The 18,661-nt window shown below is 45.3% G+C and overlaps 1 protein-coding gene across 8 annotated transcripts in view; it reads right to left on the bottom strand.

Annotated features, from left to right (window-relative positions):
* Positions 1-13,573: 13,573 nt before the first annotated feature.
* GTF2IRD1 (GTF2I repeat domain containing 1) overlaps positions 13,574-18,661 on the bottom strand; it is a 71,102-nt gene continuing 66,014 nt past the window's right edge. For 6 of the 8 annotated variants that reach the window (XM_077188625.1, XM_077188627.1, XM_077188628.1 and 3 more), the window contains 5 exons: positions 17,819-17,896; positions 15,932-16,124; positions 15,443-15,480; positions 14,602-14,738; positions 13,574-13,830 (listed from right to left, as the gene is read on the bottom strand). In XM_077188625.1, the coding sequence (XP_077044740.1) occupies positions 13,756-13,830; positions 14,602-14,738; positions 15,443-15,480; positions 15,932-16,124; positions 17,819-17,896 (521 nt within the window). In that variant the 3' untranslated portion in view covers positions 13,574-13,755. Of the gene's footprint in view, positions 13,831-14,601; positions 14,739-15,442; positions 15,481-15,931; positions 16,125-17,817; positions 17,897-18,661 lie in introns of those variants that run through there. The other 2 variants (XM_077188629.1, XR_013184846.1) reach the window with 2 other exon arrangements.

Below are 18,661 nucleotides of genomic sequence, written 5' to 3'. Positions count from 1 at the left end.
GCTTCCTCCTAGTTGTAATAAATAGCAAGAAATCCATCTGGGGAATAAAGCTCAGAAGCTGGGAAAGGGCCCTGCAGGATAGGCTTTGGCCATTCTAGTAGCATCACTGGAGGCTGTGGACTTGTACAAACCAAATACCCAGCTGCAAACACTGCCCAGAGTACCCTAAACAGCTGTTCTGAGTGATTCAAGAGATCATGGCTTTTGTGGTTCCTTGTCACTGTTCAGCTGGACATAACTGTCCTCATCATTTACACTGTGGGAGACAGAAGCATACTGCAGCAGCCTAGAAACACAAATCCCAAGCCCCAACCACCAAAACACTTCAAAACCCTAAAGAGGTTACAAATCATTGCCACATTAACTGAAACCAGTAGATTCCACCCTGCAGTACTTGGATGGTTCCTTTTTGGTTGTTAAGCTAATCTGAAAATCTAATAGTTTTGTTGAGACAATAATTATGTTTTTCAACATTGAGTGGTGTTGATGTCGCTGATGCCAGGGTGTTATTTGCTAAAGTTGGTAGATGATATAAAGGCTGAAAAGATATAGTTGCCACTAGGTATTGCCTAGTAATATCTGAATAGCTTCAGGTGGTAGGTTTGTGAAGCTGATAGGCAGAATGGTGATGTTGTTTTACTAATTTTCTTTTTCACGTGACGTTGTCAGTGCTTGGATCTCAACCTTGGCTTTGTTGCTGCTCAGGTCGGTGACGCCATTTTGTAGGATGGTGTTCTTGTTCAGATGGTGGCTTGGGAGGATGTAGGAGAATGGCTGGAAGAGGAGGAGGGAGGAGGAGGTGGAGTGGCAGGAAGAGGAGGGTCTGGTGGGTCCAAGATGCTATGACCATTACCATCCTGGACCGATGGATAAGGAGTAGGAAGACACAAGATGACAGAAGGACAGTAGCTCATCCGTGCCTCATGGCGGGTTCCATCTCATATCTTACTCATAGGGAGCAAGGGAGAAGGAGCAGGGGACAGTGCTGTCTTGGTTTAGGTAGAGGTGGTAGTGGCTAAGATCACGTGGAAGGCAGGGCCATGTGAGGTGCCACGGAGTCTCTTTTTGTAAAGTTTTGTTCCCACCAAGTCCCAGAAATCAACGTAAAGTTGTTAGTAGCTGAGGAATTGAGGAAATTACAGAAGACCCACTTCAAAATCACTTTTAGTGCACATTTCTGGACTTCCTTCCTATGATTAGCCAAAAGTAATTTTAACCATCCATATATATCCCTCTGCTGGTTAGACATTCTAAAAAACATTTCACTCCCTCCAATTCAGCAATGGGCCAATGTCCCCCCCGTCCCTCTGGCTCATCTGCAGTCCATCCCAGGAATCCTCACCTCTTCAGTCAAGGCAAGGCCAATTTCCTGTCACCCCTAGTCCACCATAGTCCAACACCTTCGGAGGGACAACCTCTCAGTCAGCACCCCTGCTGATCCAATCCCAACAGCACCCTGAATATCAGTGTCCCTGTTCGGGCGCCACTTGTTGCATTGCATCTGAGAAAGGCAGCTTTTGAACTGGACTAGCCAGGAGCTGTGTGGCAAAATAAAAAGGGATAGGAATGACCAGAGTGCCCGAATATCAAAGTTTAATAATGGAAAATAAAAGGTGCACTGTGACAGTGTTCACAGGGGTTTTCAGATGAGGGAAGCGACGAAGGATCTGACTTCATGTTTCAAAAGGCTTATTATTTTATGATAGATATATTACATTAAAACTATACTAAAAGAATAGAAGAAAAGGTCTCATCAGAAGGCCAGCTAAGCTAAGAATAGAAAGGAATGATAACAAAGGCAGCTGTCTCAGACTCTCTGTCCGAGCCAGCTGGGCTGTGATTGGCCATTAATTATAAACATCCAAGATGGACCAATCAAAGATCCACCTGTTGCATTCCCAGCAGCAGGTAACCATTGGTTACATTTTGTTCCTGAGGCCTCTCAGCTTCTCAGGAGGAAAAAATCCTAAGGAAAGGATTTTCATGAAAAGAGGTCTGTGACAATGCACTAACAGTCAATGTGCAACAAAACATAATCCATACATTGTGTAGAGCTGCTCCAGAAGACCTTGAAATGAGGCAAGCACAACCTCATATAGACATTACCTGAAGACAGGGAACCAGTGAACAGAGAGAATCAGAAACAATACCTTATATGGAACACAAGATTACCTAATCAGAATGTAAGAAAGTGACCTCCACCACTGGACAGCGAGGAAGGACTTACAAGGCTCTAGGAAGTGCTAGATATATGAAAAGTGGAGTATCCCTTTGAAGATGAGCCATGTGGCTGGTAGTCATGGGGGAGGGCTCCCAGACCTGTAATTTTGCCTTATTTGGTCTTTTTGTTGTATTTTTTATTTGTATTTTTAAAATTTTCAAAAGTGAATGGTTGTTTCTCATAAGGTGCAGGAAGCAACACCTGTAAATCTGAGCGTGAGACAGCTGGGCTGTACATTTAACAAAAGACTTTGGTACTCTGCTGGCAGCTTCTCCATTAAGCCAGTGTCCATAAAGAAGACAGAGTCCTGCAACTTTATTTGAATAAAGGGAGAGAGGCCTTGGGTGCTTTCTCACTTGAGGTCTTGGAGGGCACAGCCTCCTTTTATCCTAAACTCCCAGCGCCATGTTGCCTTCTTCCTTTCCCCATTGACCGAGGTACTAGGAAGACACAACCTTCCTGAACCATCTACCATGTATGCCTCCTTGAATCTGTCATTTTTCCCCAAAATTCAGAAACTCAAGCTTGTGCAGACCCACGTGACTGTTTCAGGAGTCAGGCTGTCTGGGCTCTGCAACAATCCTGCTGCTTGAACTTGGTAGAGACATTAAGACCCATTTCAAAGCCATTAACACCCATGCCTTCACCCACAGAATTGTTTGTAAAGACATTAGCACACATCTTCCTAGCAGGGTAGACTTCAAGGGCAGCACTGAACCCTGGAGCTGGAGCTGCCAAGCCTTGCCACAACTGGGATGGAGCCTCTCACAACCCTTCAGCCTCCATTTGATAAGCTTTAGCCTTGGATAAGCAACTTGCTTTAAGCTGTCAAGGCTACAAAGAGCTACAGGTAATGTCTGTGCAGCCATGCTTGCTTTGTGCACTGCTGGAAGGGTCTGGATACTGCAGGAAGGAATGGGTTGCAATGACTCCTGGAAAACAGTCCAAAACTGCATTCTTGGTTGCAGCTAAGACGTAGTCTTACTTTGGCAACAGCTGAACTCTTCAAAAATAAAAATAAATATTAAAAAAAAAAACAAAACAAACCAAAACTACTCAAAGAGGGAAGCAAGACCTCATTCTTGGCTGCATTATTACTTTCCCAGCCTTTCCCTAAAGCTGGTGGAAGTAGGGTCCTCTAGAGACACCCTCTGGCCGTGCTGCCCACTGAGCTGCATCTCACAACCTGGGATTGCTCTGGAAGATGTTGCAAAGGGATTCCTAAAAAATGCATTCAGTCTTCTGAATAAAAGCACAGATGCTGTTTATGCTGTTCTTTAGTGTCTCGGTGCACTATATTTTTAAAAAAATTATTTGAATCAAAGCTCTCATTCTTTAATTAAACTTCATTTAGTTGCCATCTGCCTGGGATCAAAATGGCTTCATGTTTTGCAACTCTTAATGAGGATTGTTATTGCATTTGTAAACACATAAACACCACCCCCAGCCCCCTCTGAAATACCAAATAGTTTGAAAGGTGATAAATGAGAAACAGGGCTCAAGCATTAGGATCTGCATCTTCACTCATCTAATTGTAATTGCCGGGAAAATTAATCCACAAACACCAGAGGTCTATGTCATAAAAGGAGACAGAAGCGTACTGTAACTTTATTTGAATAAAGGGAGAGGACATGACGCATTTCCCCTGGGGTCTCTCAGATTTTTGGAGGACACAGCCCCCTTTGTATCCTAATTTCCTGACGGCATGTCCCTCTCTCTTTCCCCATTGCCTGAGGTACTTGAGAGGTACAGACTTCCTGAAACACCTAAGACCCCCTTCTAATGTAAACCCCACCACTTTGTCTTTTCCTCGTGTCACTCAGTGGAATTTCTTGTGGAATTTCCTATGGAGTTCTTCCCATTATTTCTTTCATCTCTCAGTATCCAATTTTATTTCTCAGGAGACCTACAGTTTGTAAAGACAAATCTCTCATTCCATTTATCAATCAATGGAAATCCTTCCCATTGTTTCTTTTATCTCTCAGTATCTAGTTTTATTTACCAGCAGACCCACAGTTTGTTTTGAAAGTCCCTCATTCCTTTCATAATGGAGTGGCTCCAATTCAGCAATTCCCATAATCACATCATACACAAAACCCATGTGTAGAAATACTTCACCACTGCAGGATCAAGATTAGGGAAGCTGTGAGAGTTAAAGGTGAGGGAAACTAGTAATTAAGTGCAATCTGACTTTTTTTCAAAGTAGGTCAGTATTTCTGGGTCACAATGTTACTGTTAAGCTTTGATTCATTCTTTCAACTTTCCTGCTCCACTGAGGTCTCCATAGAGTGTGCAAGTCTCACTTCACCCCTACTGTTTTATTTGGCCTTTGCTCTATTTCAGCAATGAAGTGTGAACCTCTGTCTGATGACATTCCCACTGGTAGTCCAGACCTCAGGATAATTTCTTTGAACAAAATCTTTACCACCTTGCCAGCTTTGTTGGTGCGGCAAGGAAAAGCTTCTCACCATCCTGAAAAAGCATCTACTGGTACCCATTTTGTGGAGAAACCTCTGCAAAGTCTATTTGCCAATAGTCTCCTGGTCAATTGCCTTTCTAAACACAGTCCCAAGTGCAGGCTGCCTAACCTAATGTGTCTTCTTCTTTAAACAGGTTGGACACTTATTAACAATGCTTTTATAATACCAAAATACCAATGCTTTTATAATACCAAAAAATGAGGTTTCAATACTTCTACCACAGGGTCTATTCCCCCGTGAGCAACCTTCTGTTGTTTCTCTGCCATTTTCTTCATAAGGTGTTGGGGAATGATTATGTGTTTGCTGGGTGTAATTCACCATCCTTCAGTACTCTTTTCAGCATCTAACAATTTTGCCAATTTCTCATCTTCAGCCTGGTAATCAGCAGCCTCCTTGTCCAAATCCTGGTACTTCTTAGGCAAGAACAACAGGATGTCCCCACTGGCAGCCTCCTTGGCTGATTTTTCAGCCAGGCCATTTCCAATATTTACTGACATCTCTCTGAATTGATGAGCTTTACAATGCATTACTGCCACCTTTTGAGGTACCTGTCCCCCTTCTAACAACCTCTGTATTATTTTTCTATGTTTCACAGGAGATCCCTGAGAAGTTCATAGCTCCCTCTCTTTCCACGAGTTCATGTAGACCTCTCCAAAAGTAAATTTCGAATCAGTCCATATAATTACAGTCTGATCCTGTGAGAGACACGATGCTCTGGTAAATGCAATCAGCTCTACTTTCTGAGCTGATATCTTGGGGGTCAGAGCTTTGGCCTCTGTTACCTTGTGCCGAGTTACCACCACAGTCCCAGCTTTTCGGATTCCATTTTTCACAAAGCTGGTCCATGAAGCTTCTTCTTCCATGAAGAGGTCCCAGTTGGCTTCAGAGATCTCTCCTCTCCTCTCCTCTCCTCTCCTCTCCTCTCCTCTCCTCTCCTCTCCTCTCCTCTCCTCTCCTCTCCTCTCCTCTCCTCTCCTCTCCTCTCCTCTCCTCTCCTCTCCTCTCCTCTCCTCTCCTCTCCTCTCCTCTCCTCTCCTCTCCTCTCCTCTCCTCTCCTCTCCATCCCGACCATCCTATCCCCCAGTGCTCCTACACCCGGTTGTATGAAAATCACACTTTGAAAGCCCAGTGTTCATGAAGGAGACAGAGGAGTCCTGCAACTTTATTTGAATAAAGGGAGAGAGGCCACCTTGGCACACACACCCACAAGGCTTCTCTCTCTCTCTCAGGTTTCTGGGGCACACCCTCCTTTTATCCTAAACTCCTGGCCACATGTTGCCTTCTTCCTTTCCCCATTGGCCAACACACTAGGAAGGTACAGCCTTCCCAAACTCCTTACCACGTGTTCCCCCCTTGAACCTGATTTTAGCCCGAAGTTCAGAAACCCAAGTTGTGCAGACCCACTTGACTGTTTCAGGAGTCAGGCTGTCTGGGCTCTGCAACAATCCTGCTGCTTTAAGGCAGTAGAGATATTAAGACCCATTTCAAAGCCATTAACACCCATAGAATTGTTTGTAAAGAGGTTAGCACACATCTTCCCTGTCAATCCCCTCTCTTAGTATTTCTCAATTTGTCTTTACAAACCCTAGGCGTTATTAACTTAAACTTTTTTTACAACCTGGCATGATATAAAGATTAACTCTAGAAACATCCCCTCCCAACTTTTCTGCATCTGGCCCCTGCAAGAGGTGTGGCAAGTCAATACAGAGAAATAGAAAACAGCAAATACAGTGAATGAAGAAGACATTAACAGCTCATATTAGCCCGCTAATCACTAGAGGTCCTGGTAGATGATCCATGGCTACTGATGACTGAGGACTCCCATCCTTTTCCTCCTGCTGAGAAGTCCAGATCTCTGGGGTTTTAGAGACCTTGATTCAAATATGATGGACCCATCTGTGTTCAGTTCTCCTGACTGCTGTTCCTGCAGTCCTGGTTGGATGTTATGAACAGCAAAGTCCAAAGGCAGCATCTGTGCTAACTGGGCTTTCTGTCAATGAGATTTCAAGGGACACAAGTGTCCTGGACATGTACTGGTGTACATCTTCCCTCTCCCTGACACATTGAAAATTAATTCCAAGGGGAATGATTTCCTCAGGGTTTGGCTCTTAGTTTTGCCCCAGCTAATGGCAAAAATTATGCCCATGGCATCTTAGTTTCTGTCACCAGCTTCGAAGGTGTTTCTTTATTTGTCCATTCATCCTTTCTGCTTGACCTGAATTCTCAGGGTGCCAGGGGGTATGGAGGTCCCACTGAAGTCTCAAAGCAGCCATAATTCCTTGAAGGATCCCCCTGTAAAATGAGTTTCCCTGTCCAAGTCCATTGTGCCTCCACAATCTCATACCCTGGAATTACTTGTTCCAAAAAATACTTTAATAACTGACACAGTAGCTGCTGATGTGACCAGAAACGCCTCTGGTCACCCTGCCAGCTGGCATCCTGTTATGAGTAGAAAAGTTGCCCATTTTTTTAAAGGTTGCAGAGTTCACAGGTTGAGTCAGTTGCTGCCAAGGTGGAGTCCTACCTGTTTGTTGTTGTAATCACCTGTTGTTAATAGTTTTTTGTTAACTACCTGTTGTTGATGGTTAGGAATTCCCTTTTTTGTCAAGTTGCACCCTTCTGCTCCCGGAGGATGGCACCCGGGACGGTGAAGAGGAGGGGACATCGGAGCTGGCATGCAAATGAAGCAGCCCCTCACCAAACCTAGCAAAAACCCCTAAAAACAACGAGCCAACACAGAACTGAGGGATTGATGTCTAGACCTGAGGAACAGAATCCAGTATCCGCTAAGATTTTTAATAAAAGCACTAAAAGGAGAAAGATCTCCTGCCCTATGTATTTCAATACCACCACCAGAAGATATTTAAACCCTTTTGTCCAGCAAAATGCAGCCAGCATCCTTGGACACGTAGCCCAAGGTCATCCCCTGCCCTGCACTCTCCTTTGTAGTCTGGCTATCAGCTTTAGCTGGGCAGCCCTCAAGGGCTTGTTTTGCTAAAATGAAAAGCCCCAAAGCAGTACATCCTGAGGAAGGTCTCTGCCAATCTTCAATGACTCTCTCCGTGGAGTTGTTTTAGTATTTGCAGGGTCAAAGCTCCTGGCATCCACTGTTTACTGTCCTTTATATAAATTCTCCCCTCTTTCTTCTGCCCTACCACTTTTCATTATCTCCAACACCTCTGGTGGAAAACAGCACCATTTCCCCTTCCCCATCCTCCCCAGAAATGGCTGGGGAGCAAAAGGGATCAAAAGGAGGATCCCAGAGACCTCTGGCAAAAGTGCTGCTTTTTGAACATCTCCATTGGGCAGCTGATTACCTAGAGAGCCCAGACAGCCTGAATCCTGAAACAGACAGACAAGTGGCTCTGCACAAGCTTGAGTTTCTGAATTTTCAGGTAAAATGACAGGTCCAAGGGGGGATATGGGGCAGGCAGTTTGGGAAGGCTGTACCTTCCTAGTACCTCAGCCAAAGGGGAAAGGAAGAGGGCAGGATGTGGCCAGGAGTTTAGGATAAAAGGAGGCTGTGTCCTCCAAGACCTCAAGAGAGAAAACCCTGCAGGTGTGTGCACCCAAGTGACCTCTCTCCCTTAATTTGAATAAAATTGAGGACTCCTCTGTCTCCTTTGTCAGGAAAATTAATCCCCAAACACCAGAGGTTTATGTCCAAAAAGGAGACAGAGGAGTCCTGTAACTCTATTAGAATAAAGGGAGAGGTCATGGGGCATTCCCCATGGGATAGCTCAAAATTTTTAGAGGATGCAGCTTCATTTTTCTCCTAATTTCCTGGCTGCATTTCCCTCTCTCTTTCTCCATTGCCTGAGGTACTCGAGAGGTACAGAATTCCTGAAATGCCTAATACCCCCTTCTAATGAATACCCCTCCTGTTTTTCTTTTGCCTTGTGTTCTTTTTCTCTAAATGCAAAGAAGTAGCACAGTCTTGAGTCAGTGACAGTCTGCATCAATTAGGGGAATTCCTATGGAATTTATGGTTCTCCCCATTTCTTCTTTCACCTCTCCATATTTGTCCTTATCTACCATCATCAGGCCCACAGTTTGTTTGTAAAAACACCTCCATCTCATTGCTTTCACCTTTATGGACAGTGGCTTTTCATAGCCTGAGTTTCTGCACACCTGCAGAGGGAAGAAAGTCTGTTACCCCCTCTCAGCCCCTTTTCAATGATTTTTTATTCTTTTAGCACCACGCATATTTATCTCCTGCAACTCAGGATTATTCTGCAAATCAAAAAACTAAATCAACATACACCTCCATTCCACTCCTTGTACAAAGCAGCATTAATTGCAAAATGGCCAGTCCCATTAACACATCACTTTTTGAGATTGCTTGGCTCATACATCAGCCACCAAGCATGACAATATTCAACCAGTTGTTTTCATGTCAGGGGATCACATACACACCCCCACCCCACACCTTTTCCAGTTCCTTAAAACACAACTCAAGGGGAGATTTTGGGAATTCCTTCTCCCAGGAGCTATGAAGATAGTCCCACACCACATTTACCACCTTACGAAAAAACCTTTCTATGTTTTTAAAACCTCTTACAATTTTTTTAAAATAACCTTTTACAACCTTTTAGTAACTTTTTACAACTTTTTCCAACCTTTTCCAGGACTGAAATTGTGCTATGGGCATTCCTGTGTTAGCTAGTGCATGATCTTACATATGCCAGCACAGTTACAAAAACCTCTGAGCCCTGCATTGCTTCTGTTAACCACTTCCAGTTTTCCAATTAGCTGGGGACTTGTACTCCCTTAAAAGTACACTTTTCTAATTAGCTGGGGACTGGAAACATTTTGATAGTCACTTATGTAGTTTTACAATAATTTTTAATAGAAAATAACAAATTATATCATTACTTTTATAACCCAATTGTATTATAGAGCTCCATTTCTGGAGGGATTCTCTGCTGCAGCTTATGGTTAGATATAATTTTATACCCTCAATAATGCCTTAATAAAACCCAGAGGTTTTGCCTTGAATTCATTGGATTATAGGATCAAAGGATTTCCCTGAAAAGAGCTTTTGATGGACACCAGAGTCCTCCATCCTGTAAATCCAAGGAGTATCAAAAACATTGTCCCATCTGGGGTCACAAGTAAATTGTTGTCAAAATCATCAGGATAAATCAAAAATCAATCAGGATAAATAAGAGTCTCTAACACTGTCTTTTCAGTGTTAGGGAGTAAGGCATTATTTTATTCTTGGCCCAGAGATGTGTGTGGCTGACAAAGTTCTGGCCTCCACACAGATGCTGATACAAGTCCTTTTCACTTATTTTTTACATTTTTAGCAAACAAAGAAATTAATGTTCATGGGTTCTAAGTTACATAATTCTTTTCATTAATTAGCATTCTATCCTTTATTGGTTATGGATTTCTTACTCTTCATGCTAATTTGATCCACATTCTTTAGTCCTCTTATCATCTTTTTCTAAGATAGGGGGTGTCCAACTTTCCAGGCCTTAATCTCTTCTGTATCTTCTGGTTACTCCAACGTCCTAGCAGGGTTATAAATTTAAGATCCCATGTGTCCAATCTTCAGCTCCCTTTGGCTTTGTTTATTGAAGCTTGTCAGGGTGGGTTTTAGCAAACTTAACATTTCAGTGATTTAATGATCAATGTAACAATAAGAGCCTGTAAAGAAACTTAATTAGTGCTGGCTGAAAGTGGGCACTGCTTGGAGTTAATTAAAACAAATAATTAAAACAACTAATTAAGTTAATAGTTAGGAAAGTTCTATCATTTCCAACAACAAGCAAGCACAGGCACCAGGGCAGGAGTTTCCCACCCCAGCCACAGAAAATGGAAAATGGATGTTGTGGCCCTGCAATTCTTCAAAATCCCAGCAGGAATTATTGCTATTCACTGCTCAAAATGCATCTGTCACCAGAACCCAGCAGTCTCCAGACCCAGCTGGGGGGCACTGGAGGTGCCAGGGGGCTGCAGATCTTCCCAGCTAAGCAGATGGAGCAGGGCACAAGCTGCCTTTACTGAGTGGGGCTCAGGGGCTCCATATCATGGATCAGGAAACTTGGGGAAGAAAACTTGAGCCCAGTGTTGTGACTCAGCCCAGCCCCAGTGGTACAGCCAGCCCTCCCCTGCCCCATCCTGCTCACCAGGCTCTGAGCTGGGCATGCTGGTGGGGGAGAGCCTCTTTGCTCAGTTTCCATTTACAGCCTTTATCATTCCATTCAGCTCTCTGAACTAAATCATTAGTCCCCAGCACAGTTCCCATTCCTAATTTAACTTCAGTGCTTGCATTCACCTCTGCCTTTTGGCAGCATCATCAGAGCCTGTGTGGGTACAGCACTCCAGCCCCCCACCCTGCCAGAGCCTCCAGCAGCAGCCTCAAACATCCCTGTCATGGCTAAACCATGCCAACACCTTCAGTGTCATGGCATGGCTAAACCATGGCAACACCTTCAGTGTCATGGCATGGCTAAACCATGGCAACACCTCCAGTGTCATGGCACTGCTACACCATGCCAACACCTTCAGTGTCATGGCATTGCTAAACCATGCCAACACCTTCAGTGTCATGGCATTGCTAAACCATGCCAACACCTTCAGTGCCATGGCATTGCTAAACCATGCCAACACCTTCAGTGTCATGGCATTGCTAAACCATGGCAACACCTTCAGTGTCATGGCATTGCTAAACCATGCCAACACCTTCAGTGTCATGGCATGGCTAAACCATGCCATCACCTTCAGTGTTATGGCATGGCTAAACCATGACATCACCTTCAGTGTCATGGCATGGCTAAACCATACCAACACCTTCAGTGTTATGGCATGGCTAAACCATGCCATCACCTTCAGTGTCATGGCATCTTTTATGTCCTCAACACAAAAAAATAAAATATAATAAGTGTGCCCTCTTATGAGACATCTGCTTGGTGGGGGATAACCTGCAAAAAAGCCCTTTTCAGACATTTGGGAAGACAAAATGAGTTTTTATCTCTGAGTCATGTTTCCTAACTTGAGATGCCACAGGTTTGAATATCAGGCAGAAACAAGAAAGTCTCAGATTTTGATGCCAACTGTTCAGATGTTAAACCATATTTCTAACTGGGGTCACTGATACAGACTTCACCACTTCTGTGCCATATCCTACATTTACTTGGGATTTTGTTATCTTGTGTGATCATTTACATCTTAACTCCAGAGCAAATTCAAGTCCAGATCCAGGAACTGCAGCTGCCTTGAAACATGTCTACTCCCCATCAAATAACACTTCTACCCAGCATCAAGTAACACTTCCATGCCTTGTCCAAAGCCTTCTTATGGCCTGAAGAGACACAGAGTCAAGCAGAGTGAACACATGTAAAACAAATAAAGCAGCAGATTCCACTCAGAAAAACTGTCAGGAGTGATTTTGACCCTCTGTCTGCCACCACCTACCCACCAGGAGGCCACAGCTGCTGCTGTTGGGGCAGGTTTGCTGTGACAAGCCTGTGGTGACCCATCCTGGAGAGACACCCAGCAATGGTCACCTCACAGTGAGGCCTCATATCCCTGTTTATAATGACTCCAAAGCTACAAGGCCCAGGGCTCCTGCTTCACTGGTGGCTCACGCTGGGCTGCATTTACCTGCACACAAGCCAGGATGTTTCTTCTTCTTGGTTTCTCACACTGACATTCCCACAGTGTTTCACCCATGCTCAGCTGTCAGCAGGCACAAAGCACAAGTTAAACACATGCAGAGGGAAATAACAGCATTTGCTTCTGCTGCCAAACTCCAGGAATGGAATGGAAATATAAGGGCAGGAATGTCAAATTATATTCCTCAATTTATTGGTTTGTTTATCATATGGGGGAAGGTGGTCCAGGGTACATGGAGGAGTCTGGGGCCACCATGCATGCATTCAGCATTGCCACTTGCAGTGGTCCAGTGTTGTGGAGCCTGTGGAGCATCAGTGTGATCAGCCTGCAGAACAGGAGACACAGGGAGGGGGGATCTTCTTGCTTAGAACCACCTGAAATGTTGTAGCCAGGCAGGCAGTGGTCTCTTCTCACAGGTAACAAGAGATACAACAAGAGGAAATGGCCTCAAGTTTTCCCAAGGGATGTTTAGATTTGGTATTAGGGAAAATGTCTTTGACAAAAGGGAGGTCAGGCATTGAAATAAACTGTCCAGGAAAGTGCAAGCACCATCATCATCCTGCCACCATTCAAGCAAGGTGTGGATGTGGTCCTTAGGCATGTGGTTTAGTGGTGAACATGCCAGTGCTGGGTTCATGGTTGGACTCAATCTTACAGACCTTTCCCAAATTAAACAATTCCACTATTCTATTGTGGGACCTTCTTTCCCCAAAAGGCATCAAAGCCTCCCATAAAATCACAGAATGATAATCATAAAGCCATCAATCATTAAGGACTTCAGTGGCTGAAAATTTTTCCTGGTTCAAATGCCAGTTAAATGCACACAGTGCAATCTTTCTGTGCCTTTCCAAGTCTGGGATGGCAGGAGACTTGACACAGGAGGGCTTGGGGGGGATCTCACCTCTTGGGGGGGCCTGAAACCTCCTTCTTCCTTAATCCAAATGTACTTTGGCTTAGGAACCAACAGAACTCATGGGTGAAGGTGACTGATGCTTGGGAGGCCTGGCTCCCTCCTGTCACCACTGCAGTTTGGTACCACTCCTCTGGCAGCCCTGTACATGAATTTTTACACCTTTGAGCTAAATCAAATGAAGCATTAAAACATTTCAGACCTCTTGGCTTCAGGCACTGATGACACTAAAGATTTACTGACCTGCCAAAGCCCAACAAGGCCTGTCCAAGGGGTGCCCTTCTGCCCTTATTCTTACCTTTAAATGTTATTTATCAATAAGATATGCAATAAAATAAGTACTTTTAAGAGCAAGGCAACACTTTTTATTTTTATTTAAAAAGGCCTTGATGGCAGGAATATAGTGTAAAAATCATTGGAAAAACTAAAAGGCATCGATACATATTGGAATATACACTTTTTACATAAATTACATTTATTTATTTTTTCTTTCATTTGAGGTTCTTATTTGATATTGAGGTCTAATAGTTAATAGGTCCTGGGATCTGGACGTTTAGACCACCATAGTCTAACATGTACATGTTCATGGGCCATTGCTGAAAGAGAGGGAGAGAAAAAGAAGGCAAAAGTCTCCGTTAGGACACAACACAAAACCATGCAAACATCAAATCTCTGACATGTTCCAACAACTGGCTGTTGCTCTCACTTTCCAAGTAAGAGAAAAGAACCAACCCCAAACCAAAACACCATTAGCAAACTTGACAAAAACCCTTGAAAGTTTTTATTTTTCTTGTGCATTTTTGGGAAATTTTATTTGGTATCATCCGCAACTGAAGCCAAGCCCTGAAGGAGTGCAGTTGTATGCATCTCCCTGACTTTATCTCCTCTTTTTCCTGTTCTGTGGCATTCTAGAACTCTGCATTGCTCCCAGAACTGGGCTAGAGGTACACCCAGCACAGCCTGGACTGTGGGGAAGCACCAGGTTCTGCTGAGGGGCACCACAGACCCGAGATGATGTCACCAGCACTCGTGTTTGAACGCAGGGGGGTGGAGGGATTTGCCTGAGCCTGTCTCAGGTGCAGCACCCACTAAAGCTGAGCACCCTGAGGCACACTGCAGGAATGCAGGAGAGCCCCTGGGGGTGTCAGGCTCGCTCTGCTGACCTCCCCCAGACAAACCCTGCAGAAAAGGACAGCCCCACAGGTGTGTCTCCTCCTTTGCCAAACCTGCTCGTGCCATTTTACATCACACTTTATATAGTGTTTGTCAGGTGCAGGGAGGTGGTGACAGCTCGAGCAGAGCAGAGCAGCATCCTGAAGCAGAAAGATAGGTAGGCAGTAACCCCCCTAATATCTGGAAGGCTTTACCACAAGCGAGATCTGATTTGTTGATGATGTAGACTCCATATTGGAAGAAGAGGAAGAGGAAGAAGAGGAAGAGGAAGATACCGAGTTCCCTTCGGAGATCCTCTTCCGCTTCCGTTTGGGGACACTGATGTCTTTGTCTGCAAGGAGAGAGGGAAGGCATGAGGTGCCCAAGCCCTGAGAGTGCTCCCTACATCTGGGGATTCCTTTTGCCACTCTGCCCTTGCCCTCCACGGAGCATCCCCTGCTGTGCTGCCACTGGGGGCACAGGCTGGGCCTCCATGAGTGGCACAGAGCTGCCAGCTTTGCTCACGCTGCAGGCATGCTCTGCCTTGCCACATCTCCCTTCTCTATGCACCCACCTCTTTTCATAAAACATAGGATTGTAGTTATCTCTAGGACTGCTAATTCTGACATGTTTGATTAAAACTGTTTGAGATTTATCAGGATGACAGGACAGAGAAACACATTCCCAGTGATGACAGAAAACTTTGTTGCCTTAGAAATTCAACTGCTAAATGATGGCTCAAATTAAGGGCTTTAACCAGGGAATAAATTGCTCATGGTGAGTAAATTGCTAATGGAAGAGGGGTAATCACATCCTGCAGAACATGCTGAAAGTTTGAGCCAAACAGCCCAGTCTTCCCACAGCTCACAGAAGTGGAATCCTCCAAGAGGATAGTTTACTCTGGAACAGATGCTGAGCCTAACTTTTTTTAGGTAGGATCTTCTGCCCATGCTGCCTTGGGGATGTGGGAGGTTCAAACACCACCTCACAACTCCCATCCATTTTCTCTCCCACAGTGCCAGGAAAGCCACAGTTATGTCCCAGCCCTTCCCTTACCTGTTTGTTTGGCCTCAGTGCAGATTTCAGCAAATGGCCTGTGGAAGACACAAGGCATGAGTCAGTGGTTTCACCCTGTGTGCCTGCCTGTGCTGGGACACAGCCCAGACCCTGACCCTGAGCTGACTCTTCCAACACCCCCTTGTGTGGAGAGGGGACTTGGAGCATCCCCAGTGCATCCTGGAGAGAAACAACCTGAAAGAGCTCAGCTGGGTCTCTGAGTTACCAGCCCCCATGTCACATCCCTTCCAAACATCACCATCCCAAACTGCACAAGAAAGAGGGGACAAATTGGCCCTGTAACCCTTCACTGTGCCCACCCATGGGCAAGAACCACAGGACAGTGGATGCCAGGGATGGAGCAGGTCCTCCACAGGTGTATGGTGGCTCTGGTGGCCTCAGGGTGAGTTGCTCTGCTTATGGCTGAAGAAGCAAGGACAACCCTTAACAAACAGAAACATCCCCCACCACAAAGGTGGGAAAACTTACTGGAGCTGGTTTATAATCACTATTCGGATGCTCTCCCGTGCCTTCAGGATCTTCTCCAGCCGATGAATGTCGTAGGTGTTGGGATTTCTGAACGGGATATCGTCCGGCAGCCCCGTAACCTCCACCGAGTCAGGACTGTCCCTGATGAGTTTATAGGGCACCATGACAGGCCTGTTCAAGCCCAGAGCCTCTCCTGTAAGGGCAGAACAGAGGACAGCACAACAGCTTTACCCTGCAGTGTTGGAACCCAGGACATCCCTCTGGCTGCCCTGGAGGACTTGAGCCCCTGCCAGAGGGCTCAGAGACCTTGACACGCAGCCAAAGACACCTGTGGCCTTGATTTTAACCCATGGAAACATTTACCAACCTTATATGAAGATTTACAAACCATGAGAGTTTAAATAGAATGTAGTTAATTTATCACAGGGTGAAAAATAGAATTTTGGGTTTTTAGAATGAAGGTTCAGAAGCCAAGATGGAGGAATCTGGGCGTGCCTTGTCCTTCTTCTTTCTTCTTCTTAGCCTCCATCTTCTGCTGTGATGGTGGCACTTTTGGATGGGTTTAGAGTAGAAACACACTGTCTATCATAGGTGAAAGATAGGTAGGCAGTAACCCCCCTAATGGTAGGTAGGAAAATTATTGTAAATAAAGTACTTGTAGTTTTTAGTATAAAAAGATAACACCACTCTGAGGGTATCAGTGTGCCTTGGACTGACTTGCTAGACAGATCTCAGCAGGTCAGGAAAAGAATGTTATAGATAATAGAAAATAAACAACCTTGAGAACCAGAGCCAAGGAATCCTGACTCCTTCTTCAATCTCAGGGCTGGGAAAAAAAGACTTTCTGACACCTTGGGGTCATCTTGAGCACAGAAACCCTGAGACTGCAGGGCTCCAGAGCCAACCAACTGAAGGACCAAGAGCCCTGGGGGACACTGGGATGCCATGGCTGCTGTGGTGCCCAACCTTTGCTGCAGTCACATCCCACCCAGCCATTTTACATGTACCTGCCCAATTTATTGTCTGCTCTGTTAGTCTCTATTTAGAATTCTGCCAGGAGCCTCGGGTGAGTTCAGAACACACACACACAGTGCCTCACTCGCCCAAGCCCATGGCTGGACCAGCAGCAGCAGCATGCAAGACAGCCCAGGACAGAGGGGAAATGGAAGAGATTTGCCCATTTCCTCTTGCATCTGTACATCAGCAGGTCTGGGGGTCACTGGGGTGGAGTATCAAAGCCATCCTCATCATCACATCACATCACATCACATCATGACATCACTCCTGCCCATTTCTTGAATCAATTTATCTCTTTAGCCTCCACAACATGCTATGGCAGTGATACAGCTCAGTTTAATTTCTTGCTGCATTAAAAGTCAAGGTTTACTTCCTTGTGTACAAGTAAACCTGCTGCTCACCTCTCTGGGTACTCCTTCATTTCCTGCTCACTGGGGAGCAGAGAACATCCCTAACTCCTGTGCTGTTTGTGACTGTAAGAGCTCCCACCTTGCATCTCTGCAGCCCCCAAACCTGAAGCTGTTAGTGGCTGCACAGCCACATTTCTGGCTTTCCTCCCACAGAGTTTGTCCCATCAAAGGCTGACATCAGACTGAACAAATCCTGCTGCTGTGCTGCATTTTGCCATAACCCCTTCCCCTCTCCAAGGATGAGCTGTCAACAAGAAGGGAATGGTCCCACCTGCCAAGAGTGAGACACAGAAACATCCCTGGGGACAAGCTGTAACATGGAGCAGCAGGACAATATCTGTGCTGCAGCAGCTGCCATGGGCTTGGGCTATAAATAGAGGCCTTTGTGGAAATAATTTTAACTGTGGCTGCTCTCAGCAGAACCAGCCTCACCCTGTGATGCCTACAAGCAGAGACTCACCGTATTTTTCATTGAAAAGCTCTTTCACTTGCTCTCGCAGAATCACCTTCTCTCCAAGCCTGTTGGCATCGTCCTCATCTGCAAAAGCAAGAAAGAACAGGGGTCAACTTCACTTGTTTCCTTCTGAGCCTCTGGAAAACCAATCTCACTGACACAATGCAGGACAGCATCCCTGTCCCTCTGGGCCTGGGGACACCTCAGAGGTGCTGCTCTGTGCTTGCACCCTGCTACACCTTTCAGAGCTGGGCAAAGCAGCTCTAAAATGCTGCCAGATCTCCATTTGCCATGTGCTGCCACAGCTAAAAGCATTTTACATCTACTTTTCTGGTAAATGACTAGAAAAAATGCAAAGCAGTGAAGACTCAAGCCCTCAGTGCCATGAATGCTCCCACAAGGGACATCAAGGAATGAGAGAGCACTTTTTTGGCTAAGCTCCTGAGTGAAGTATTGTTTTATAACATGCCATATAATCAGCTTGGCTTTCCTAGCTTTTTTAATCATCCTCATTGTGCTAAACAGTTTCTCTTCCATTCTCTCATGTCAAGCAATGTGCCTAAGTCAGTAGATTTTTACACTCAGCTATTTGGCATCCTCAGGAGGCTCCAGGACAAATGATTGGGGTCATCACCTTAACCTCTGACCTAGAGTCAAATGACCCTAACTCTAACCTGTCCCTTTAATGCCTTTTTTCCCCCAGAGGTACAAAGTACCAAGTGAACACACCTTATGTGCCTCTTGCTGTGGTCACCCCAGCAAGCTGGGATGCACAAAGCAGGACCAGCTCAGTGGGGTGGATTCCCCACCTCCTCTCCTCCCAAAGAAGATGCTCACTGTCACCCAGGC

This window comes from Agelaius phoeniceus, chromosome 20 (genome assembly GCF_051311805.1).
Source record: "Agelaius phoeniceus isolate bAgePho1 chromosome 20, bAgePho1.hap1, whole genome shotgun sequence".
Lineage (NCBI taxonomy): Eukaryota > Metazoa > Chordata > Aves > Passeriformes > Icteridae > Agelaius > Agelaius phoeniceus.
Note: the sequence above shows the minus strand (reverse complement) of the source record. Positions and strands in the feature narration are given on the sequence as shown.